The sequence below is a fragment of the Geotrypetes seraphini genome, chromosome 4, assembly GCF_902459505.1.
Source record: "Geotrypetes seraphini chromosome 4, aGeoSer1.1, whole genome shotgun sequence".
Classification (NCBI taxonomy): domain Eukaryota; kingdom Metazoa; phylum Chordata; class Amphibia; order Gymnophiona; family Dermophiidae; genus Geotrypetes; species Geotrypetes seraphini.
The window spans coordinates 6,924,359-6,950,761 of record NC_047087.1 but is presented as its reverse complement, the minus strand read 5'-3'; the positions used below and the strand labels follow the sequence as shown (position 1 = coordinate 6,950,761).

Here is a 26,403-nt window from a genome sequence, read left to right as displayed (position 1 = left end):
TTGAGAGCAATTTAAGAAACAGCAGGCAGTGGAAATGGGGTCTTTGAAAACTGTTCACCTTGTACGGATGCCAAGCAGCACAGAGCAGTCGCATCAAAAGGTGCAGGAGTTAGCACAGTGCATCCATTTTATTTGCATTTCTTGGATGGGTTTCAAGTTTTATTTAAAATTTGATATACTGCTTTAAAAAATGGTCTTGGGAGACATAACTAAGACATAAATAACATCAAAACGCATATAGACAAGTAGGAAAGGGGGAGAAAGAACAAATAAGGCCAGCGTCTTTAAATAAGAATGTTTTTAGATTCGTTTTCAATTTCCCGTAGATACAGCGGGAGAGAGTTCCAAAGACTTGGGGCAGTGACTGAGAAGATCTTTTTTCTTGTGGTGTCTTAGATGAAGTGACGTAGTGAGCGAACATTCAGAAGGTATTGATTGCTGAATCAGAGTGTAAGGAATGATTACCGTAATCTATCGAGGAATCCTGAGGAATGTAAAGTTTTTATTTTAAATGTGAGCAATAAAATTTTATAAGTGATTCTATGGGAAATTGGAGGGAGTGTGACATGATCACATTTTTTTGCATTGTATATTATTTTGATAGCCGTATTTTGGATGATTTCCAATCTTCTAATTTCTATTTGGTTATTCCTCGATACAATGAATTGCAATAGTCAAGTTGTGAGAGCAGAATGTTTAGAGATGGTGGTTCTAGAAGACTGGAGGGTAAAGACTGGAGGAGAGGTATAAATGGAAAGGAGGATGAAACTCCAGACAGACAAAAAGCAGCACAAAGAGGAATGACGAACATTAGGGAGACTCAGAGTCAGGTTTCCAGCAGGCAGAGTTAGGACATCCTTTTCAAACCATACAAATTGAGTCTCAGCTGCAGAACACAAAGCCTGGTCTTTACCTGTCCGGTGGGTTAAAATAAGAAGCAACCATTATACTCTGGCAAAAGAATGTCAGCAACAGATCAACCACCTGCAACAGATACAAAAATGACTCTTTTGCAAGAAGGGGTTATCTTGGAAAGCTAATCACAAATTGCATTAAGTTAGTCCAATAAAAAAGGGGGGGTTTTCCCATTAATGTTTTCACTTCTACGTATTACCTTTATGGCACAAAATGAATAAAATCATTGGCTATCAGTGATTTTAAATAAAGAAGTGTAGCTAAATCTCGAAAACTAAATCCAGTAATCGACTGATCCCTTGAAGGACTCCTCAACTCCCCTGCCCACGACCGATAGATTACAAAGAAATGTATATTGATACAAGATCCTCAGTATGTGTCTCATTAGGACAAAAACTTGCATTGTAAAATCTTTTTCTGTAACTGTGACAAATTTCATCAAATCTAATCTTCAGTTTATATACCGGATCATTTCCCGAAGGAACTCGACTCGGTTTACAATTCATTAAAGATAGAAATGACATAGTAATAGACCATATGGAGAAGGGCATGAGAGAGATTTGCATATAATGGAGGTGACAGGCATGTAAATCTGCTTCATACATATTCATTAGGGCTACCCTGAAAACCTGACTGGCTTGTGGTCCTCCAGGACAGGGTTGGTAACCAGAAAGTGGAAAGGAGAAATTAGGTTCTTACCTGCTAATTTACTTTCTTTTAGCTTCTCCAGACCAGTAGAGGTTAATCTTTACAAATGGGTATATATCCAATCATGACCAGCAGGTGGAGACTGAAAACAAAACTTTGGAACAGTATATACTATACCCCCTTCTCTATTTCCCTCAGTCTGCCGAATAGCCAAGCAGAACCAAGAACTGGAAAACAGAAAGAAAACAATACTCTGAACCGGAGTAACAACTAACATAACCAAATGCTGTTGGAAAATGCAGAGGAGAAATACCCGAAGGAAAATGTCCCCACAGCTCGCCAGCTAAGCCAGCCGAGCCACAGCCGCTGTTCTTTAATTCTCCCCGGCCCTAGAAAAATACTAGAACCCGCAGCAAAAAACAAAAACTGCCCGCGAAACAGCCCCAACAACAACAACAACAGACAGACAGGGTGGGGACCTCTACTGGTCTGGAGAAGCTAAAAGAAAGTAAATTAGCAGGTAAGAACCTAATTTCTCCTTCTTTAGCACTCTCCAGACCAGTAGAGGTTAACTTTACGAATGGGACGTACCAAAGCAGTCCCTCTCACGGGCGGGACCCCCGAAGGGCCGATACCAGAACACGCTCACCGAACACCGTGTCCCGACGCGCCTGAACATCTACCCGATAATGTCTAACAAATGAATGCAAGGAGGACCAAACCGCAGCCTTACAAATATCCACTGGAGGCACGAGCGACGACTCAGCCCAAGAAGCCGCCTGACCCCGAGTGGAATGAGCCTTGAGAAACTCCGGAACCGGCTTCTGTCTCAGAAGATAAGCGGAAGCAATCGTCTCCTTGATCCAGCGCGCAATAGTAGCTTTAGAAGCGCCAGCCCCCCGACGAGGACCCGTCAGAAGGACAAAGAGATGATCGGAGACCCGAAATTCCCGGGTCCGCTGAACATAAGAGCGGAGGACCCGACCGACATCCAACTTGCGCAGCTGCCGTTGCTCAGAAGAGCCCTCCCGACTACCCAAGACCGGGAGGACCACCGACTGATTGACATGAAAAGGAGAAACAACTTTCGGCAGAAAAGAAGGAACAGGCCGCAAAACAACCCGCTCCCTCGAAAATTCCAAGAAGGGAGCCCTACAAGAGAAAGCCTGAAGCTCAGAAACACGCCTAGCGGAAGTAATGGCCACCAAAAAGACTGCCTTCAGAGTAAGGTCCTTCAAAGAACAGCCATCCAACGGTTCGAAAGGCGGGCGCACCAAAACCGAGAGAACCAGATTGAGATCCCAAGAGGGAATCGAGGGCCGTATGGGAGGCCTGAGCAACTTGGCCGCCCGAAGAAAGCGAATCACATCAGGAATGGCCGACAAACGCTGACCTGTCACCAGCCCCCGAAAAGCCGACAGGGCCGCCAGTTGAACCCGGAGAGAAGACCAAGCCAGGCCTCTATCCAGGCCATCCTGCAAGAACTCTAGAATGTTAGGCAGGGAAGCGCGAAAAGAGACCACTCCCCGCGCCCGGCACCATTCCTCAAAAAGACGCCAAACCCGCACATAAGCCCGAGAGGTAGAAAGCCTCCGGGACCCCAAAAGTGTAGAGATCACCTTATCTGAATATCCCTTCTTACCAAGGCGACCCCTTTCAAGAGCCAAGCCGTAAGACAAAAGGGAGACGGGTCGAACATGGGAATGGGACCCTGCGTCAGAAGATCGCACACGAGAGGCAGAGGAAGAGGATCCGCCACCAGATGCCTCACCAGATCCGCATATCACGGACACCGAGGCCAATCCGGAGCCACCAGAACCACCAGCCCCGGATGGCGAACAATGCGAAGCAGTACTCTGCCCACTAATGGCCAAGGAGGGAACACATACAACAGCCCCTCCATTGGCCACGGTTGGACCAGAGCATCCAGACCCTCGGCCAGACCGTCCCTGCGACGACTGAAGAAGCGGGGCACTTTGGCATTGCCACTCGTGGCCATCAGGTCCATCAGGGGCTGCCCCCAAGCCTGCACTATCAACTGAAACGCCACGTCGCCGAGACACCACTCTCCTGGATCCAAGAAGTGACGACTGAGGAAGTCCGCCTGAACATTCTCTACCCCGGCTATGTGAGAGGCCGAGAGGTCCAGAAGATGTGACTCCGCCCAAACCATGAGCCGAGCCGCCTCCTGCGCCACCTGAGTGCTCTTGGTGCCCCCCTGACGATTGACATAAGCCACCGCCGTGGCATTGTCCGACAGGACTCTGACCGACTTGCCCAACAAAAGGGAGTGGAAAGCCAACAGCGCCAGCCGGACCGCTCTGGTCTCCAACACGTTGATCGACCAGGAGGCCTCCTCCGCGGACCAGGTGCCCTGAGCTGAGTGACCCAAACACTGAGCCCCCCAACCCAGGAGACTCGCATCCGTAAGGAGCACCGTCCACTGCGGAAGATCCAGACCCACCCCCTGAACTAGGTGAGGGGTCCGGAGCCACCAACGCAGACTGCAGCGCGCCAAGCCTCGCAGGGGAACCGGAACATCCATCCCGTGCCTCTGGGGAGACCACCTCCGGAGCAGAGCATACTGGAGAGGACGCATGTGGGCCCGCGCCCACCTCACCACGTCCAGGGACGCCGCCATCGACCCCAAGACCTGGAGGAAATCTCGCGCCCGAGGACACCGGGACGCCAAAAGCAGGCGAATCTGAGATTGCAATTTGCTCACCCGGGCCTCTGGGAGGAAGACCTTCCCCAAGGAGGTGTCGAACAGAACCCCAAGGTACTCCAGACGCTGAGCCGGGACCAACCGACTCTTGGAAAGGTTGACCACCCAGCCCAGCGACCGGAGAAACTCCACCACCCGAGCCGTAACCCGGGAGCTCTCCTGCAACGACTTTGCCCGAATCAACCAGTCGTCCAGGTAGGGGTGTACCAGGATGCCCTCCGACCGCAAGGCTGCCGCGACGACCACCATCACCTTGGTGAACGTCCGGGGAGCCGTGGCCAGACCAAAGGGAAGCGCACAGAACTGATAGTGCCGACCCAAGATCGCAAAGCGAAGGAAGCGCTGATGAGAGGCCCGAATGGGAACATGCAAGTAGGCCTCCGTCAGATCAAGAGAAGTGAGAAACTCCCCCGGCTGAACCGCCAGAATGACCGACCGCAGCGTTTCCATGCGGAAAGACGGAATCTTGAGAACTCTGTTGATCCCTTTCAAATCCAGGATGGGCCGAAAGGTCCCCTCCTTTATGGCCACCACAAAGGGTCTGACGAAAAGCCTGCGTCTTCCATGGAGTCTGACATGGAGAAGCGAGAAAAAGGTCCGGCAGAGAGCGGGTGAACTCCAGAGCGTAACCGTCCCGCACCACCTCAAGGACCCACTGATCGGACGTGATCTCGGCCCATTTGGGGAAAAATTTGCGCAGCCGGGCCCCCCACCGGAACCAAAGGGGGCGCCGGCAAGGAGTCATTGCGCAGGACGGGAAGCGGGGGAACCGGCGGAGGGATTCCCTGCCCCCCGACGGGCCCCCCCGAAAGGGCTGCATGCGCTGGAAGAACCGACCCCGGGAAAACCCCGGAGACTGGAAAGAAGCAGCCCCCACGCCCAGGGCGATACTTGCGAAATTCCCGCAAACGCCCCCGGGCCGCACCCCCCCGAGACGCCGGGCGGGCACGGTCCTCCGGCAGACGGGGAACTTTCGAGTCCGACAGAGTCTGAATCAACTTATCCAAGTCCTCTCCAAATAAAAACGACCCCCGAAAGGGAAATTTAGTAAGCTTAGTTTAGGACGCAGCATCCGCCGCCCAAGCGCGCAGCCACAACACACGCCTTGCGGCCACGCCAAAAGCCATAGACTTAGCCGAGATCCGCACCAAGTCATACAGAGCATCCGAGAGGAATGAGGCAGCCATCTCAATCTTCGCAACCTCCTGATCCACCAGAGACCAGTCGTCAGACTCTCGATCCAAGACCCGCTCCGCCCACCGAAACACGGCGCGAGCGACCAGTCCCCCACAAATAGCCGCCTGGACCCCAAAGGCAGAGACCTGAAAATTTTGCTTAAGGATGATCTCCAATTTGCGCTCCTCAGAGTCCCGCAAGGCAGAACCGCCCTCAACAGGCACGGTATGCCGCTTGGAAATTGCCGAGACCACCGCATCCACGACTGGCGAAGCTAACGTAGCCCGATCCCCTTCAGGAATGGGATACAGGCGAGCCATGCTGCGCGCCAGCCGAAACGGCGTCTCCGGCGTTTTCCACTGCTCCAGAATAATATCCCGAATATACTGATGCATAGGAAAAGAGCGGGAAACGGAACGGATCCCCCGTAACAGGGGGTCCCCCACACGCGGAGTCCCCGGCGGCGCGTCCTCAAAACGCCAAACCGAAGAAACCTGCTGAATAAGGTCAGGCAGCTCATCTTTCTGAAAAAAGGCGCACAACGGACGCCTCGTCACTGGAGAACGGGAAATCCGACAACCCGCCGCCAGCTTCCGTCCCCTCCAGAGGGTCCTGGAATTCCTCCGAAGGGTCCAGGTCCTCCTCCAGACCGACACGTTCCTCCGACCACAAATTCTCGTCCCACTACACCCGCGGACGCTTGGACAAGGGAGGCGGCGGAGGGGACGTCACGTCAGACGAGAGAGGCAAAGCCACAGGGAGCGCGGAGGAAACCCCACCCCCCGAAACCCCCTGGGCGCAACCGGGACCCCCAGCCGCCTGAAAATAGGCTCTGCATAAAGAAAAGAAAAAATTCAGGGGAAAACCCCCCGAGGGTCCCAAGGGACTCCCTGCCACAGCAGGGGACCCAGCAGAACCTTGCCCCTGCATAGTCAAAACAGGGGGAAGGTCACCTGAGGTGGAAGACAAAATGGAGGGGCCAGACAGAGAAGATGGCGGTTTTCCCGCCAAAAAAGCTCCCTCCATAGCCTGAAGCGGCTGAGAAACCTGAATAGTCTCAGCCGCTAAAGCAGGCAAGCCGGCATCAGCTGTCAAAAAATCAGCTGAGAGGGAATCCTCTAAAACCCGACCGTCGGCGGCTCGGGGATTCCCTCCGTGGGCGGACAGAGAAGACCGGGCTTCCCCACCGTTCCCTGCCGACTCGCGAGGCACCATCGGCGGGGAGCTCTGGGCGCCTGCAGCCGCTGCCGACGGAGCTCCACCACCTCACCGACCCAAACCGCCGAGTTCAGGCCGGCCGCGAGTGCCTCGCGGCTGGACTAAATTTGTGTCCTACTCCCCCGGAGAAGGGCACAATTGCTCCATACGCGACCTAGCTAGAAAAAAGTGCCGGTTACATGAAAAAATACAGTAAAATACAGTTTTCTTAAAGGGAAACAACCCTCCAGACCAGCACTACCTCAGGATTTTTTTTTTTTTTTTTACAGAACAGACTCCACAGGCTCTCGAAGCAATATGCCTTGCTTGACTTAGGGGGCAAGGCTTACTGCTGAGGCTCCTCTAAAAAAATGTGGGGAGGTGGAGGAAGTGGGGGGAGGGACCCCGCTCGAGACCCGCCGGGTTTGACACCCCCGAGGTCGGACGAACCCCCAAACAGGGTCCGCCCAAGCTCCGTCCGGCCAAAAACAGGGACTATAAACCCCCTAAACAAGTTCCAACAGCCCTACCAAGGGAGATGGGTACAGATCACATCAACACCTGCTGGAGACTGAAAGAAGACTGAGGGAAATAGAGAAGGGGGTATAGTATATACTGTTCCAAAGTTTTGTTTTCAGTCTCCACCTGCTGGTCATGATTGGATATATACCCATTTGTAAAGATTAACCTCTACTGGTCTGGAGAGTGCTAAAGAATGATAATTTATAAATTGTTGTAATCCTTGAGTGACAAGATCTAACAGCATCCCAACATAGAGGGATTGAAGGATCGAATATTCCATAGAGAAATTTAAAAACAACACACACGCCTGTGACGGACTGGAAGTCTCAACAATGGGGACACATGGTTGTACTTTCTCTGTCCGGATACTAGTATTAGTTGCTTTAGGATAAAAACTTGCACTCTAACTATGGCAGATTGGAACCTGTTAACTGTACTGTGTATTATGCGTATTAACCTGTAACCTGTCCTGAGCACTTTGGGGAGGAAGGGATAGAAAATGGATTAACCAAATAAATTGCTTGCCTTTCAAAGTGCCTCATAGTGATTCGGTTTTACTTGCCACCTGACCCTTCATTACCAACTGATTCTGCCCCCCACTTGCCTCTTTATCTTGTCCCTTCAAGTCTGTGGTTAGGGCATCAGTTTGGATTGGTGAAACAAAAGCAGTTCGATCCTCCTCTCGGCCTGCGGTTATTGCCTGCAGTCTCTCAGAAATTAGTGCAATCTGTGGTGGAAGAGCTTCAGCAGACAGAGAAGGAAAAACAAGTTCAAGAGAAAGCAGCAAGGAAAAGAGGCTCAATTAGCTTCCACAAAAAAAGGTGATAGTAACTTTCCAAGACTGGCGATAAAAAGGCATCTCTCTTACTACTATTATTATATAGAAACATGATGGCAGATAAAGGCCAAATGGCCCATCCAGTCTGCCCATCCGCAGTAATCATTATCTCTTTCTTTCTCCGAGAGATCCCATGTGCCTATCCCAGACCCTTTTGAATTCAGACACAGTCTGTCTCCACCACCTCTTCCAGGAGACCATTCCACGCATCTACCAACCTTTCCGTAAAAAAAGTATTTCCTCAGATTACTCCGGAGCCTATCACCTCTTAACTTCATCCTATGCCCTCTCATTGCAGAGTCTCCTTTCAAATGAAAGAGACTCAACTCATGCACATTTATATTACGCAGGTGTTATTATTTCCATAGCGCTACCAGACGTATGCAGCAATGCACAGAGTCACAAAGAAGACAGACCCTGCTCCAAAGAGCTTAAAAGAAAGCCCTCACTTGGCTTTTAAGCCTCAAGTTTTGATCTGGACAACAATTACAGTGGTACATTTTAAGGCCAGGCTGGAAGATCGGTGCTGCAATGCGAAGGAATGGGTTCAATTCCTGGTTAGTGTTCACTCTCCTCAGATGACTACTGTTCCCATCAAGCAATGATTATAGGTCTATGACTATAGGTTTCCGTCAGTGCAATAACTGAGCTACAACTACAAGTGGGTAGGATGCATTTATGGATTATCCTGACATTTGGGAGGGTGCAAGGGAGTGGGCAGAGTCTAGATTACTGGTCATCGGTTAATCCAGAAGGTAGGATAATCAAAGGTTGGTTAATTGAGACCCTGCTGTAATGGTTGATGGACTTTTCCTCCAGAAATATGTCCAAATAATTTTATCCAACTATGCTAATTTCTTTTACCAAATCCTCTGGCATGGAGTTCCAAAGTTGTATTTATTTAAAATATTTATCATCGGCCTGAAACCTAGGCGACTTACAATAAAACATTCATGCACAGGGTGAAAAATTATTTTCTCTTACTGGTTTTAAAAGTAATTTCTTGGACTGCCCCCTAGTCTTTGTACTTTCTGAAAAAGTAAACAATTCATGTTTACCCATTTCACTTCACTTAGGATTTTATAGACCTCTATAGCGCTCCTTAGCCATCATCTCTTCTCCAAGCTGAAGAACCCTTAAACTCTTTAGCCTTTCTTCATATGAGAGACATTCCATCTCTTTAATCCTTTTGGTTACCCCTTGAGATGGATGGCAGGAGCCTATGGGAGACTTTTACAGGTTGTGAGACCTATTCCTACATTTTGCTGAAGTTGTTAGTCACGGGCTTGTGCAAACTAGTTTCAGTTTAGATGCTGAGATGCTAATGTGTTATATAGAAAGGCCTTAATCATATATCAACCCTATAAATGTAAGCAAATAAGATGGAGGGAAGATAAGTTGATCAATATATGGTCAAAACATCAATTCTAATGTTATTCAAAACTTTGAATGAAAGCCAAAAATGGCATTTAATATAACAAATCTAAATTAAATTATTTATTAAAAATATCATCATAAGTGTCTAAATCATTATAAAAATAAAGTCTTGATCCTTATTGAGTATTCAAAGAAAATTGTGTAGTGGACATATCGTAAATTATACAGACTTCAATCTTGAGAACCTCTTATGATAAATACCATTCCAGGTTCCTGTCTTGTATATTATTATAATCATTTATGTCCACCACCCCCTACCACAATTAATTTTTCTTTTAATTTATTTATTATAAGTTACATTTAATATCCTATGATTATTATAATCACTCAAGTTATTAAACTTACTATTATAAATACTAGCTTAAAAATTAGGATTAGAAATCTAATTAATTAATTGCATTTGGTATCCTAAATATTATGATCACTCAATTTATTAGGTTAACTATTAAAAGTACTGGTTTTAAATATTTTGAGATTGAAGAATTCTTAAATATATAAAGTGCTTGTGCAAAAAGCCTAATTAATTGATATGCATGAGACTTAATTGATTGGTGTTCATGAAACTCGTGAAAATTCCACTATGTGTAAAGAAACAAAAAACTAAAAAGACATATTTATAAAAAGTGCATAATGCTTAAATTCTTTTGGACAGTGTGAATAAATTATATAAACTATACGTGACATAAATCATGTAAACTATATATGACATAACTTATCATTTAATTAAAAAGGCAACACTTAGCTTGCTGTATGGTGGAGCCTGCCACCATCAACATTGATATGATAAAGAAGCAAAAACACTCCATCCGGGAACCTAAGAACTGATAACGTGATGCTGTACCCGTGTGAAGAATGGAATCTTCAAGAAGAAGAACGTTCTAGACGCTAAGCCTGTTCAGGGCCCCCCAGCGAAGAATGGAGAGGAAGTTAGATAGGCATTTGGATTATCCAATAGGGGGAGGTCTTACTAGAACGAGATACTTTCTGTATAAAACCCCCTGCTCTGGCAGTCTCTTTAGAGAAACTACGCTATGCTTACAGAAAACGTTCAAAAAAGATTAAATACTTTGATTGAGTGGGCGAATGAAGAAGCCACAGCCATAGCCACTAAGATTCTTTTGTATGGCCAAAAAAATGGGCGAACAAAAATGGCATGTCTGTAGCCCTAAATAATCGTAGAAAGCTGATGAGATAGTGGAGACATTTGTCCTTTGATATCGAGTACAGAAAGATGCCGGCACTGTTGGTATGAGGTCTTTTCTCTCCATTGTATATGTCCAAATTGATTTATTTCTGATTTGACAAATGCTGCTATAATACTAATTATTAGAATAATAAAAAAGTTATCTGTTTTGGAATATACAATGTAATATTTGGGGTTTTTATTGTTATATTTGGGTATTTTCTCTCCATCACATCGGACACTCCCAATGAAGAAAAGTTAGCAGCCTTTTACTTCACCCTTATTTGTAATGATTCTAAACAGAGCACTTGGTCCAGTCAGCTTGCAACATTTACTGGTTGCTTGTCTTCTCCCTGGATGCAGAGCCACATACCTTCAAATCTGCTGGAATCTGCCATCAGATGTCTCATTTCTTCTAGCGCAGCTTTCAGCAAACTGATGGGCTCTTCGGACTGGTCTACGTCCATCTCCACTACTGACCCACCTGCACGGGAGAGAGAAATGCGCTCTATTAATTCATTGCTTCCTGCGTCTTTGTTGAGCCAGATGTGGGACCTGGGAAACAGCTGGAGAAAGACGGAAAATAAAGGGAAAGACTCGCAAATCGAAAAGAAATAAACAAAGTCGGAATGCATTCGAACACATCAAAGGCTCAGTGGAAAAACTGCAAAGCAAAATGATCCTGGCTCAAACCCCCAGCCCCCCCTGATAGGGATAATTGTCTACAATGCCATGTATTATCCAAAAGTGAGAACATTAACACAGCAAATGCTAAACTTCATGCTATGACCCGCTTATCCCTGAAAGTCCCATTCACAGCGAGTCAGCATGATCAATTTGTTCATCCTCAGTCCAAACTTTAAGATGTCATCATACACATACAAAACTCTTGAAATGTTTCACGAACCCAGGTTTGGAGACTACTTTAAACCAAATGGAAAATGAAATACTGCAGGTCATTTGCTTGTTTGTCTGAACTCAAGCGTAATGCCTGAGAATTAAGGGATTCTTTACTGTGGATACCATATTATCTAATATCACTAAGGCAGCTGCTTCTGTCTTCTCAGTGTATAACTTTCACAGCATTTAAAAGATTTGCTTTAAAAATAAACCCCCACAGATCTGCTGGGTTTAGGTACGTTGCTGCTGCTCCCAGGGTGGGTGGGAAGGGGGGAGGGAGGATGGGAGGGGTTTGGGGTTGGTTATAGCTGTTTGAGATTGGTTGGCTGGTATTCTTGTAATTGTGCTATATTGTTTGGAAATCTTTAATAAAAATGATTTAAACATAAAAATAAACCCCCAAATGGAGCTTAGGTCCGATCTGCAAACCCATGCAACCACCCAAGGTGCCCTGGAGAAGAAGAAAGGGTGTATGCACGTTCACAAAGACTGAAGGTGGGAGGGTGTCACCTCACACCATGACCAAACATCGTTCACCTTCCAGCAGTTTCTGCTTCTGCAAGTGACAGCCCTGGATATATTCCGAGTACACACTGGCTGGGATTTTATCTGCTCTGCAAAATGAAATCATAAAACATCAAAACAGAGATCCTCACACCCCCTTTAAGAAATGAAACGCATCGAGATGCTTAGCCTAAAACACAGGTGTCAAAGTCGGTCCTCGAGGGCCAGAATCCAGTCGGGTTTTCAGGATTTCCCCAATGAATCTGCATGAGATCTATTTGCATGCACTGCTTTCAATGCATATTCATTGGGGAAATCCAGAAAACCCGACTGGATTCCGGCCCTCGAGGAGGGACTTTGACACCCCTGGCCTAAAACATACCAACCCCATAAGAGAGATTTCTACAAGAGTCTGAAGATAGACCTTTATTTTAGACAGTCCACCTTTGCCTCTGTCCTACAAAAGGGCAGCACACACAGACTACCCTCTACTCTGTAAACCAGGTAACTAGCCAGTTCTCTTACCTCTTTAAAGCGTCTATGAATGCCATCCGTGAATCTGTACCCTTTGGCAGCTGAAAGGTAAAAGCAAGGAAAAATGGAAATACATTCACTTTCATAAACCGATCTCCAAAGTAAAAAGCAAATGAAATGCATACTGACCACGCGTGGCTTCAGCAATGTAGGAAGGAAGCGGCCAGTGAAGTATGGTCTGCGAAAAATGCTAGGAAAGACCAGAAATGTCAAAATCAGACCAAATGAACACAGAAGCGCTCTGCAGGTACACTCGAGAGAGAAGTAGAGACTGAAAACACGGCAGAAGGGGGGGGGGCTCAGACCAGGCTAGAGTAAATGCCCCAAGTCAGTGTAGAGAAAAGGAGGCCCTCAGGGGGAAGGTCTGAGTGAAGAGGGCTCCATGCTAAGCTGAGGAGAGGATCAGGGAGGCCGTGTGGATCAAGCTCACCCCTCCAGAGATAACCAATCGCTGTACTGGCCTAGGCGAGGAACCAGCCCTAGAAAGAGAGCGCTGACAGACACGCTAACTGCTCTTACCACATCCGCTGGCAAAGAGTTCCAGAGCTCAAGTATTCTTTAAATGAAAAATATTACCTCTTATTGGTTTTAAATGTATTTCCATGTAATTTCATTGAGCATGTCCAAGTTTTTGAAAGAGTGAAAAAAATCGATCCACTTGTACCTGTTCTACACCACTCAGGATTTTGTAGACTTCAATCCTATCTCCCCTCAGCTGAAGAGCCCTCACCTCTTTAGTCTTTCCTCATACGAGAGGAGTTCCATCCCCTTTATCATCTTGGTCGCTCTTTTTTGAACCTTTTTTAATTCCGCTATATCACTTTTGAGATTCAGCGACCAGAAATGAACGCAATACTCCAGGTGAGGTCACGTCGTGTCCTTTGTACATTATCATTTATTCTAGGGCATATGTAGTCTTTCAAACTAGTGGGATCGTGCCTACTTCCAATGATGCAGAACACTTTATGTGGGTGAGAAGTGAAATGGTGGAAAAGGCATACAGGAGGCCTCGAGTGTATGGCATAATGAGCAGCCAAACCACCCTGAGATCCATCAACTGGTCCCTCACTAAAACACTGCTCCCAGTGCACTTACAACCTCCACTACAGGCAAATTAGCTGTCTCTGCAACCAACCAGTTATGGCTTCAAACTCAGCTGCTCCCCCAAATTTCTCAGCATCATTCCTACCCATGACACTGAGCTCCTAAAGCTGCTTCTCCTTAATTTTGAGCTTTTTCTTTTGTAATAATTACCCTTCCTTGAAGGTGGGGGAGGGGGGCAACTGGACTTCTCCAGATATCCCCTATGTGAAGGAACTAGTTGGCCAAGACCAGGGGATGGGAGACACTTGCACGGCTGCCATTCCACCCAGAGACTTGGCTGCCGGAAAACAAAGCAACGCTGCATGGATTATTAGTCTACCATATGCTGAAGAAAAAACACACTGGGAAGCTACAGGCCGCAAGCTCTGTTCTCCATCTCCTGATACATTCTGGGGAAAGATAAGGAAAGTCTTACAAAATCACTGACTTTGTGACTAATTTGCAGAGAGATTCCATGCTTTATATCAATTTTATGTATCCCCCCCGTTCCTTTTCCTACAGTTGAAGCAACAATTATATACCTGGCCTCCATCACACTAGCTGGTATTTTCCCTGTATTTTCAAATATGTTGATAGCCTTTTCCACATCCTGGAGTGCCTGGGACTCTGGCTTTCTCATGCAGATAACAAAAGGAGAGAAAAGATCCCATAATGTAAGAAATCCACTTGCTATTGTGATGAAGTTTACTTATTTGTTATTGTAAATTGCGTTATTGAATTGTTGAAAGGCTTTATATCAAGATATCAAACTGAGTAAACCAATAAACCAATTAACATAACATATATATGAACACACACAGTGAACCGAAGAAAAACACACCAGAATATTTTTTGTCGTATCTTCCACAGAACTCAGTCAATTCTTATGAAATTCAGTGGGTCGTGTTCTGAATGAAGTGGATGTAAAATGTAAATATTTCCCAATCAAACCACAACCCTACCTGAATTGTGAACTGAATAAAAACACATAAAAAAAGTTTTATGGAGTAAAGTTAAAAAGTAAGGTTTCAGTGAAGCAGATGCTCCCTTTGCACGAAGGAAGACCCTCAGCCTTGGCCGCCACTGATCAATGGACGGGTCAACATCGCTCTGCTTCAGTTCAGCCCAAACAGAGATGAGGCGCTGTTTAAGGTCTTCACTGTCTAGTAGACACGTTGCTGTATCGGCCCCCAGCTCTGGTAGTCAACTGCATTTAGGCCTGGACCAATGAAGTCTGGGGTCAGCCCCTGGAGCAGTTCTATGGTGTCCTTTGCCCAATGTGCTGGGGCATTGTCCAGCTGCAACAAGAGGATGTCCTGGTAATATACGACATTAATCTTAACCCCAGGATCAATGAAGAATAGATCTGTGAATCCGAGTTTTGAGACTGTAACCGAGACCATGACGGATTGGCTGAAGGTTGGATGGGTCTGTAGTAGGCATTTGGTATTAGCCTCACACTTCACACGTATAGGTGATCATTCTGTGTGTTAATTGGTGGAGCTACTGTAAATATATTTTCCTCTGTAAATCAGATGAAGCTGACGCTGTGCTCTGGCTACTTGGTCAAAAGCCGCTTGTACTGTTTTAGGCCTGTGTCTTTGTTGTGTTAAGTTAACTCTTGGGTACATTTTAATTTCAGATTATCCTAACCCTAGTTGTCTGGCTTATTCCTGCTTCTCTTGCTATTTGGTGAGTTGTTCAGTGTATTTGCAGCACGTCCTCCTGGCTCAGTACAAGATCGCCTACAATGTCATCCGCTGCGTGGCTTACGATCCACAGTGCCCGTTGCTCGGATCTTGCATAGAACCACATCAAGGCCTTTTTGTTCCAACCCTTCTGTGGGAACTCTTTCAACTGCTGTAACCTTTTAGTAGTACCAAGTTCTTTATCAGAATTCAGTCTATTGCAGTGAAAACCATCTTGATACAGAAACTGTTTACAAACCATCATCTGCACGAATCCCATAGCAACAATTAATTTTCACAAGTTGTCGTGTGGTAGGAAATATTTTCAACATAGTACGTACACATCAACTTCACTTAGGACACGATGCACTACATTTCATAACTATCGGCCGAGTTCTTTGGAAGATACAACAAAAACATTTTGGTGGGGGTTTTCAGTTCTTCTAGCTCAGGGATCCCAAAGTCCCTCCTCGAGGGCCGCAATCCAGTCGGGTTTTCAGGATTTCCCCCATGAATCTGCCTGAGATCTATGTGCATGCACTGCTTTCAATGCATATTCATTGGGGAAATCCTGAAAACCCGACTGGATTGCGGCCCTCAAGGAGGGACTTTGAGACCCCTGTTCTAGCTTAATCATCAACATATATCTTTTGGGCACTTACAGTTTAGGACATCAGCCTATCACGGCTGACTGTAAAAGCATGTAGTCTACACCAAGCAAAGATATCATGGCCCCACCTTCATGCCCACACATAGCAAAATGGGAGACTGTTTCACAGTTTTAAGCACATACATTGCAAACGCTTGCAGTGCTCTGAGGCAGTAATATGCTGAACAGGCAGATGTGCTGCAGTAGGGAAGAGTGTGGTGCAGCCTCAACAGCCTGAGATTGTGGGTTCAAACACATGCTGCCACTTAATCCCCCCACTGGGACAGACAGGGAAAATGATTGAGTACCTGAATAAATTAATATAAACTGTTCTGAGTTCCCCTGGGAGAAAATTGAATGAATAAATACCTGGGCACTTTCCTTAGCTGAAGATAAATCTTCAAACAATCCCATATCTTCAATAGAAACCTAAAAAAGATTGCATGTCAAAACATAGTAACATAGTAACATAGTAGATGACGGCAGATAAAGACCCGAATGGTCCATCCAGTCTGCCCAACCTGATTCAATTTAAATTTTTTATTTTTTTTTCTTCTTAGCTATTTCTGGGCGAGAATCCAAAGCTTTACCCTGTACTGTGCTTGGGTTCCAACTGCCAAAATCTCTGTTAAGACTTACTCCAGCCCATCTACAACCTCCCAGCCATTGAAGCCCTCCCCTGCCCTCATCAAATAGTCGATGACTGGCAACTTTCTGGTTCGTCAGCTTCCTTGTTTTCCTTTGTACTTTCAACTGAGACTTAGATCTGGCACCGTGAGTCTCCATTCACTGCCTCCCAATAATTTATTTTATATTCTCCTTACTTATCTAGTCTGGTCTTTCTAGTGAAAGTCATGACCAAGGCTCCTTTCTGGACCCTGCAACATGGGCTCTACATCCAGTCACTAACTGCCTCCCACTAGGGCGTGTGAACATGGCTTTTGCAGCCTCAACCAACCCAGGGAGTGATCGACCGAACTCAGTTTAAACTAGGACGTTTCTACACAGGGAATCTGCACCACATTCGATTCCAGATCGGCTCTTACGAGGACACTTAACTACTGTGTTCTTAAAACAAGAACACTGTTTGGGTGGTTTGGGGGGGATGATTTTTGTTCATAGCTAGATTGTAAGTGTCTATGAGAGGTTTCAGGACTTGTGGTTGTATTTGACTTTTGCATTTTACATTGTGTTTTCAGTTGTCTTCTTGCTTAAAAATCCAATAAACATGAAACTTTACTTTAAAAATAGGTTAATAAAATTTTGTGGTGACTTACCGTATTTGCCGGCGTATAAGACGACTGGGCGTATAAGACGACCCCCCAACTTTTACAGTTAAAATATAGAGTTTGTTATATACTCGCCGTATAAGACTACCCCTTCTTCCGATTCGCGACCCCCCCCCCCCCAAGCCGGCAAAAACAGCTTTGCACCGCAGGCCCAGCCGCCCAAGACGAGTTGGAGGCCCCTACCCGCCGCATCCTGCACGTGGGCAGACTCAGCACAAACGCTGCTGATGGCCCCAATCGACACGCTGACCTCCCCGCGCACGCTGACCATCTTCTCTCTGCCTGCACTTTCCCCGCGGCCCTCTTCGGCGACTCAGCAGGGGCAGCGATCAAGACAGGCTGCAAACGTCGGGACCTTCCCTCTCTGAGTCCCGCCTATTTTGTTTCAACTTCCTGTTTCCGCATAGGCGAGACTCACAGAGGGAATGACTGCCTGTCTTGATCGCCCGAGGCTGGGAGGAACAGAAGATTTCTGCAAACACCATCGGGACAGAAAATTTAACGGGTCCATCTCGCCGATCCTGTGCGGACCGGCAGGAATTTTCTGCGCACCGGCACCGCGGACCGGCGGTTGAAGAACTGTGATGTAAACAGTACCCAGGGTATAAGACGACCCCCGACTTTGGGGAGGATTTTAAGGTACTGAAAAGTCGTCTTATACGCCGGCAAATATGATAGTTAGGATTTTTCTGGATGTTTCTAGAGCTACTCAATGTAGAAGGAAAGAGTTTTTGAGGTTAAAACTTAGAGTTTTGGCCCTAGAGGCATCTTTTTATTTAAAATTTCCTTGTAAATGTTTAGTTAAGTTACATGATGTTGAATATGTTTTCTGGGATCCCATTCAACTACAACAATTTCTAGTAGCAGAAATAGTTTTATTTCTTATTTTTCTTGTATGTTTCATCGCTAAGATATTGAGGAGAAAGTATCCCTTAAACAGTAAAGAATGATACAAGGTTTGCGTAGGTGAACTGAGAATTATTTCCTTATCTTTTCCTTTATTCTTCTTTTTGTTGAATTTAGTATCCTGATCCCCTTTTTGCCCTTGTATTATTGAATAATGTAATATTCAAATTATAATTAAAGAAAAAAAAAAAAAATCCAATAAACAAAAACCCAAGAACACTGAACGAAGCCGTTTATGAGCATGCCGCAAAGTGACGCTAAGATACAAGAAAGAGAAAATCACTAGTCACCTTGAGATCTGCCAGTCGGGTTTTGGCCAGAGTGACGTATTCCAGCAGCAGCGGCCGATACTTTGTTTGCACAAATGGAGGATAGAGGATATGGACCTTATGCAAGAGAAAGGCCAGATTAGACAGAATTCTATAGGTCTATTCATCGTATCACGTATGGTTTAACTCAGAGCACCGTGATTGAAGGCGGCGGCTGGGAACCAGGGGAGCTATGGTTCAAATCAGTGTATTGCAAACTGTGGGCCGTGGCACACTAGGGTACCGCACGAGATTCCAGGTGTGCTGCGAGATGCCAGATGACTGCCTCTCGTGGAAAGAGGCACATCCTGTAGGCAAGTCAAGCGGCGCCAACACCGCTCCTCCTCCCACACTTCTTCCCTTCTAGCACCCCCTACTGGCGGCTCAGGGACCGTCTGGAGGGCCTTTGCGCATGTCGACATGATGATATCACGCATGCACGTGATGTCATCGTGTTGATGTCCACGCACCATGCACCGGATGCCCTCGAGCCGTGACCACCAGTTTAGTGTGCTGCGGCTTGGCAAAGTTTGCGAGACACAGGTTCAAATCTTACTTCTCCTACAGCCTTAGGTAAGTCTTGTCACCCTTCATTGCCTCAAGTACTTAATAACGGGTTAATATTGAAAAGCACTTTTAAGGTTAGGTTCAGAGACTAACTATATTATTGCTTTGGGGTGGGGAAACCCTACCAGTAAATGAGAAATGTGGCCCAACTGTATTCACTTATCTATAGGGAGGGCCAAAAGTTATGCAACTAATTTATTAAAAAATTGATATACTGAACACGGCCTACACAGTTTACAAAGTTTAAGGAGAAATTAGGTTCTTACCTGCTAATTTACTTTCTTTTAGCTTCTCCAGACCAGTAGAGGTTAATCTTTACAAATGGGTATATATCCAATCATGACCAGCAGGTGGAGACTGAAAACAAAACTGTGGGACAGTATATACTATACTCCCTTCTCTATTTCCCTCAGTCTGCCGAATAGCCAAGCAGAACTAAGAACTGGAAACAGAAATAAACAATACTCCGAACAGGAGTAACAATTAACATACCCAAGTACTGTTGGAAAATGCAGAGGAGAAATACCCGAAGGAAAATGTCCCCACAGTTCGCCAGCTAAGCCACAGCCGCTGTTCTTCAATTCTCCCCGGCCCTAGAAAAATACTAGAACCTGCAGCAAAAAACAAAAACTGCCCGCGAAACAGCCCCAACAACAACAACAGACAGACAGGGTGGGGACCTCTACTGGTCTGGAGAAGCTAAAAGAAAGTAAATTAGCAGGTAAGAACCTAATTTCTCCTTCTTTAGCACTCTCCAGACCAGTAGAGGTTAATCTTTACAAATGGGACATACCAAAGCAGTCCCTCTCACGGGCGGGACCCCCGAAGGGCTGATACCAGAACACGCTCACCGAACACCGCGTCCCGACGCGCCTGCACATCAACTCGATAATGTCTAACAAAGGAATGCAAGGAGGACCAAACCGCAGCCTTACAAATATCCACTGGAGGCACGAGCGACGACTCAGACCAAGAAGCTGCCTGACCCCGAGTGGAATGAGCCTTGAGAAACTCCGGAACAGGCTTCTGTCTCAGAAGATAAGCGGAAGCAATCGTCTCCTTGATCCAACGCGCAATAGTAGCCTTAGAAGCGCCAGCCCCCCGACGAGGACCCGCCAGAAGGACAAATAGATGATCGGATTTCCGGAACTCCCGGGTCCACTGCACATAAGAGCGGAGGACCCGACCGACATCCAACTTGCGCAGCTGCCGTTGCTCAGAAGAGCCCTCCCGACCACCCAAGACCGGGAGGACCACCGATTGATTGACATGAAAAGGAGAAACTACTTTCGGCAGAAAGGAAGGAACAGGCCGCAAGACAACCCGCTCCCTAGAAAACTCCAAGAAGGGAGCCCTACAAGAGAAAGCCTGTAGCTCAGAAACACACCTAGCGGAAGTAATGGCCACCAAAAAGACCGCCTTCAAAGTAAGGTCCTTCAAAGAACAGCCATCCAACGGCTCGAAAGGCGGGCGCACCAAAACAGAGAGAACCAGATTGAGATCCCAAGAGGGAACAGAGGGCCGTAGGGGAGGACTGAGCAACTTGGCCGCCCGCAAAAAGCGAATCACATCAGGAATGGCCGACAAACGCTGACCTGTCACCAACCCTCGAAAAGCCGACAGGGCCGCAAGTTGAACCAGGAGAGAAGACCAAGCCAGGCCTCTATCCAGGCCATCCTGCAAGAACTCTAGAATGTTAGGCAGGGAAGCGCGAAGAGAGACCACTCCCCGCGCCCGGCACCACCCCTCAAAGAGACGCCAAATCCGCACATAAGCCCGAGAGGTAGAAAGCCTCCGGGACCCCAAGAGCGTAGAGATCACCTTATCTGAATATCCCTTCTTACTAAGGCGACCCCTTTCAAGAGCCAAGCCATAAAACAGAAGGGAGACGGGTCGAACATGGGAATGGGACCCTGCGTCAGAAGATCGTCCAAGAGAGGCAGAGGAAGAGGATCCACCACCAGATGCCTCACCAGATCCGCATACCACGGACGTCGAGGCCAATCCGGAGCCACCAGAACCACCAGACCCGGATGACGAACAATGTGAAGAAGTACTCTGCCCACTAATGGCCAAGGAGGGAACACATACAACAGCCTCTCCGTTGGCCACGGTTGGACCAGAGCATCCAGACCCTCGGCCAGACCGTCCCTGCGACGACTGAAGAAGCGGGGCACTTTGTGTTGCCACTCGTGGCCATCAAGTCCATCAGGGGCTGCCCCCAAGCCTGCACTATCAACTGAAACGCCACGGCGCCGAGACACCACTCTCCTGGATCCAGGAAGTGACGACTGAGGAAGTCCGCCTGAACATTTTCTACCCCGGCTATGTGAGAGGCCGAGAGGTCCAGAAGATGGGACTCCGCCCAAACCATGAGCCGAGCCGCCTCCTGCGCCACCTGAGTGCTCTTGGTGCCCCCCTGACGATTGACATAAGCCACCGCCGTGGCATTGTCCGACAGGACTCTGACCGACTTGCCAAACAAAAGGGAGTGGAAAGCTAACAGCGTCAGACGGACCACTCTGGTCTCCAACACGTTGATCGACCAGGAGGCCTCCTCCGTGGACCAGGTGCCCTGAGCTGAGTGACCCAAACACTGAGCCCCCCAACCGAGGAGACTCGCATCCGTAAGGAGCACCATCCACTGCGGGAGATCCAGACCCACCCCCTGGACCAGGTGAGGGGTCCGGAGCCACCAGCGCAGACTGCAGCGCGCTATGCCTCGCAGGGGAACAGGAGCATCCAAACCGTGCCTCTGGGGAGACCACCTCCGGAGCATAGCATACTGAAGAGGACGCATGTGGGCCCGCGCCCACCTCACCACGTCCAGGGACGCCGCCATCGACCCCAAGACTTGGAGGAAATCTCGCGCCCGAGGACACCGGGACGCCAAAAGCAGGCGAATCTGAGATTGCAATTTGCTCACCTGGGCCTCTGGAAGGAAGACCTTCCCCAAGGAGGTGTCGAACAGAACCCCAAGGTACTCCAGATGCTGAGCCAGGACCAACCGACTCTTGGAAAGGTTGACCACCTAGCCCAGCGACCGGAGAAACTCCACCACCCGAGCCGTAACCCGGGAGCTCTCCTGCAACGACTTTGCCCGAATCAACCAGTCGTCCAGGTAGGGGTGTACCAGAATGCCCTCCGACCGCAAGGCTGCCACGACGACCACCATCACCTTGGTGAACGTCCGGGGAGCCGTGGCCAGACCAAAGGGAAGCGCACAGAACTGATAGTGCCGCCCCAAGATCGCAAAGCGAAGGAAGCGCTGATGAGAGGCCCAAATGGGAACATGCAAGTAGGCCTCCGTCAGATCGAGAGAAGTGAGAAACTCCCCCGGCTGAACCGCCAGAATGACCGACTGCAGAGTTTCCATGCGGAAAGAGGGAATCTTGAGAGCCCTGTTGACCCCTTTCAAATCCAGGATGGGCCAAAAGGTCCCCTCCTTCTTGGGCACCACAAAGTAAATGGAGTACCTGCCGGTGCCCCACTCCGGAGGGGGCACTGGAACAACTGCCTTGAGATCTAGCAAGCGCTGAAGGGTCTGGCGAAAAGCCTGCGTCTTCCAAAGAGTCTGACATGGAGAGGCAAGGAAAAGGTCTGGCAGAGAGCGGGCGAACTCCAGGGCATAACCGTCCCGCACCACCTCCAGGACCCACTGATCGGACGTGATCTCGGCCCATTTGGGGAAAAATTTGCGCAGCCAGGCCCCCACCGGAACCAAAGGGGGCGCCGGCAAGGAGTCATTGTGCAGGACGGGAAGTGGGGGAACCGGCGGAGGGATTCCCTGCCCCCCGACGGGCCCCCCGAAAGGGCTGCATGCGCTGGAAGAACTGACTGGAAAACCCTGGAGCCGGGAAAGAAGCAGCCCCACGCCCAGGGCGATACTTGCGAAACTCCCGCAAACGCCCCCGGGCAGCGCCACCCCGAGACGCAGGGCGGGCACGGTCCTCAGGCAGACGGGGCACCTTTGAGTCCGTCAGAGTCTGAATCAACTTATCCAATTCCTCCCCAAACAAAAAGGACCCCCGAAAGGGAAATTTAGTAAGCTTAGCTTTGGACGCAGCATCCGCCGCCCAAGCGCGCAGCCACGCCAAAGGCCATAGACTTAGCCGAGATCCGCACCAAGTCATAAAGAGCATCTGAGAGGAACGAGGCAGCCATCTCAATCTTCGCCACCTCCTGATCCACCAGAGACCAGTCATCAGACTCCCGATCCAGGACACGCTCAGCCCACCGAAACACGGCGCGAGCCACCAGCCCCCCACAAATAGCCGCCTGGACCCCAAAGGCAGAGACCTGAAAATTTTGCTTAAGAATGTTCTCCAACTTGCGCTCCTCAGAGTCCCGCAAGGCAGAACCGCCCTCAACAGAAACCGTTGGCTGAGCTATTCAATCTCTCCCTAAGTAAGGGGAAAGTTCCCCTGGACTGGAAATTAGCTAATGTCGTTCCTCTGCATAAAAAGGGTTGCAGGGCAGAGGCTGCGAATTATAGACCGGTAAGTCTCACATCAATAGTGTGCAAACTCATGGAAACACTAATTAAAAGCAAATTGGACATGATCTTGAATGAAGGGAATCTTCGGGATCCCAGTCAGCATGGATTCACCAAGGGTAGGTCCTGCCAATCCAATCTCATCAGCTTCTTTGACTGGGTAACAAGAAAGTTGGACTTGGGAGAGTCTTTGGACGTCGTGTACCTGGACTTCAGGAAAGCTTTTGACAGTGTCCCACACCGCAGGCTGCTAAGCAAGATGGAATCGATGGGGTTAGGAGAGACACTAACTGCATGGGTCAATGATTGGCTGAGTGGCAGACTTCAGAGGGTGGTGGTTAATGGTACCCTCTCTAAAACATCGGAGGTGACCAGTGGAGTGCCGCAGGGCTCGGTCCTGGGTCCACTCCTTTTCAACATATTCATAGGGGATCTGACTCAAGGGCTTCAAGGTAAAATAACACTATTCGCCGATGACGCCAAACTATGTAATATAGTAAGTGAATGCAGTTTACAGAATTATATGGCGCAGGACCTGCTTACATTGGAAAGTTGGTCCTCAACCTGTCAGCTAGGCTTCAATGCTAAGAAATTTAAGGTCATTCACCTCGGAAGCGGAAATCCATGCAGGACGTACTTCTTGAACGGAGAAACTTTAACTAGGACTTCAGCAGAACGAGATTTAGGAGTAATCATCAGTGCAGACATGAAAACTGCCAATCAAGTGGAGAAGGCTTCATCTAAGGCAAGGCAGATATTGGGTTGTATCAATAGAAGTTTCGTCAGCCGAAAGCCTGAAGTCATAATGCCGTTGTACAGGGCCATGGTGAGACCTCATCTGGAGTACTGTGTGCAATTCTGGAGGCCACATTACAGTAAAGATGTGCGCAGAATTGAATCGGTTCAACGGACGGCCACCAGGATGATCTCGGGGCTCAAGGGTCTCTCGTACGAAGAGAGACTGAACAAATTGCAGCTCTACACTCTTGAGGAAAGTAGGAAGAGGGGAGACATGATCGAAACATTTAAGTACCTCACGGGACGTGTCGAAGTGGAAGATGATATTTTCTTTCTCAAGGGACCCTCGGCCACAAGAGGGCACTCGCTCAAACTCAGGGGCGGAAAATTTCATGGCGACACCAGAAAGTATTTCTTCACAGAGAGAGTGGTTGATCATTGGAACAAGCTTCCAGTGCAGGTGATCGAGGCAGACAGCGTGTCAGACTTTAAGAATAAATGGGATACCCATGTGGGATCCCTACGAGGGTCAAGATAAGGAAATTGGGTCATTAGGGCATAGACAGGGGGTGGGTAAGCAGAGTGGGCAGACTTGATGGGCTGTAGCCCTTTTCTGCCGTCATCTTCTATGTTTCTATGGTATGCTGCTTAGAAATCGCCGAGACCACTGCGTCTACGACTGGCGATGCCAAAGTAGCCCGATCCCCCTTTGGGATGGGATACAAACGAGCCATGCTGCGCGCCAAGCGAAACGGCGCCTCCGGCGTTTTCCACTGTTCCAGTATAATATCCCGAATATCCTGATGCATAGGAAAAGAGCAGGAAACGGAACGGATCCCCCGTAGCAGAGGGTCCCCCACACGCGGAGTCTCCGGCGGCGCATCCTCAAAACGCAACACCGAAGAAACTTGTTGAATCAGGTCTGGCAGCTCATCTCTCTGAAAAAGGCGTACCACTGACGCCTCTTCGCCGGAGGACGGGAAACCCGACACCCCGCCGCCAGCGGCCGTCCCCTCGAGAGGGTCCTGGAAATCCTCAGAAAGGACCAGGTCCTCATCCAGACCGACACGCTCCTCCGACCATAAATCCTCGTCCCACGACACCCGCGGACGCTTGGACAAGGGAGGAGGAGGAGGGGACGCCACAACAGACGAGAGAGGCAAAGCCGCAGGGAGCGCGGAGGAAACCCCACTCCCCGAAACCCCCTGAGCGCAACCGGTACCCCCAGCCGCCTGAAAATAGGCTCTGCACAAGGAAAAAAAGAAATCAGGAGAAAAAACCCCCGAGGGTCCCAAGGGACTCCCTGCCACAGCAGGGGACCCAGCAGAAACCTGCCCCTGTTTTTCCAATACAAGGGGAAGGTCACCTGAGGTGGAAGACAAAATGGAGGGGCCAGACTGAGAAGATGGCGACTTTCCCGCCAAAAAAGCTCCTTCCATAGCCTGTAGCGGCTGAGAAACCTGAACAGTCTCAGCCGCTAAAACAGGCAAGTCGGCATCAGCTGTCAAAACATCAGCTGAGAGGGAATCCCCAACAACCCGACCGTCGGCGGCTCGGGGAATCCCTCCGTGGGTGGTTGGGGAAGACCGGGCTTCCCCACTGCTCCCAGCCGACTCGTGAGGCACCATCGGCGGGGAGCTCTGGGCGCCTGCAGCCGCTGCCGACGGAGCTCCTCCACCGCACCGGCCTGAACACCGCTTGCACAGGCCGGCCGCGAGTGCCTCGCGCCTGGAGCACAATGAGCACTTTTTCCCTTTAGAAGTGCTCATTGCTCCATACGCGACCTAGCTATAAAAAAGTGCCAGTTAGATGAAAAAATACAGTAAAATACAGTTTTCTTAAAGGGAAACAACCCTCCAGATCAGCACTACCTCAGGATTTTTTTTTTTTTTTACAGAACAGACTCCACAGGCTCTCGAAGCAATATGCCTTGCTTGATTTAGGGGGCAAGGCTTACTGCTGAGGCTCCTCTAAAAAAATGTGGGGAGGTGGAGGAAGTGGGGGGAGGGACCCCGCTCGAGACCCGCCGGGTTTGACACCCCCGAGGTCGGACGAACCCCCAAACAGGGCCCGCCCAAGCTCCGTCCGGCCAAAAACAGGG

At 48.5% G+C, this 26,403-nt stretch overlaps 1 protein-coding gene across 3 annotated transcripts in view; it reads right to left on the bottom strand.

Moving 5' to 3' along the window:
• Window positions 1-26,403, bottom strand: part of FANCA (FA complementation group A) — a 184,026-nt gene that overhangs the window by 93,287 nt on the left and 64,336 nt on the right. For all 3 annotated transcript variants that reach the window (XM_033940379.1, XM_033940381.1, XM_033940380.1), the window contains exons 16-24: window positions 18,485-18,580; window positions 16,369-16,428; window positions 14,205-14,293; window positions 12,709-12,769; window positions 12,571-12,620; window positions 12,079-12,155; window positions 11,015-11,125; window positions 7,788-7,924; window positions 914-984 (exon numbers count right to left, since the gene is read on the bottom strand). In XM_033940379.1, the coding sequence (XP_033796270.1) occupies window positions 914-984; window positions 7,788-7,924; window positions 11,015-11,125; window positions 12,079-12,155; window positions 12,571-12,620; window positions 12,709-12,769; window positions 14,205-14,293; window positions 16,369-16,428; window positions 18,485-18,580 (752 nt within the window). The remainder of the gene's footprint in view (window positions 1-913; window positions 985-7,787; window positions 7,925-11,014; window positions 11,126-12,078; window positions 12,156-12,570; window positions 12,621-12,708; window positions 12,770-14,204; window positions 14,294-16,368; window positions 16,429-18,484; window positions 18,581-26,403) is intronic.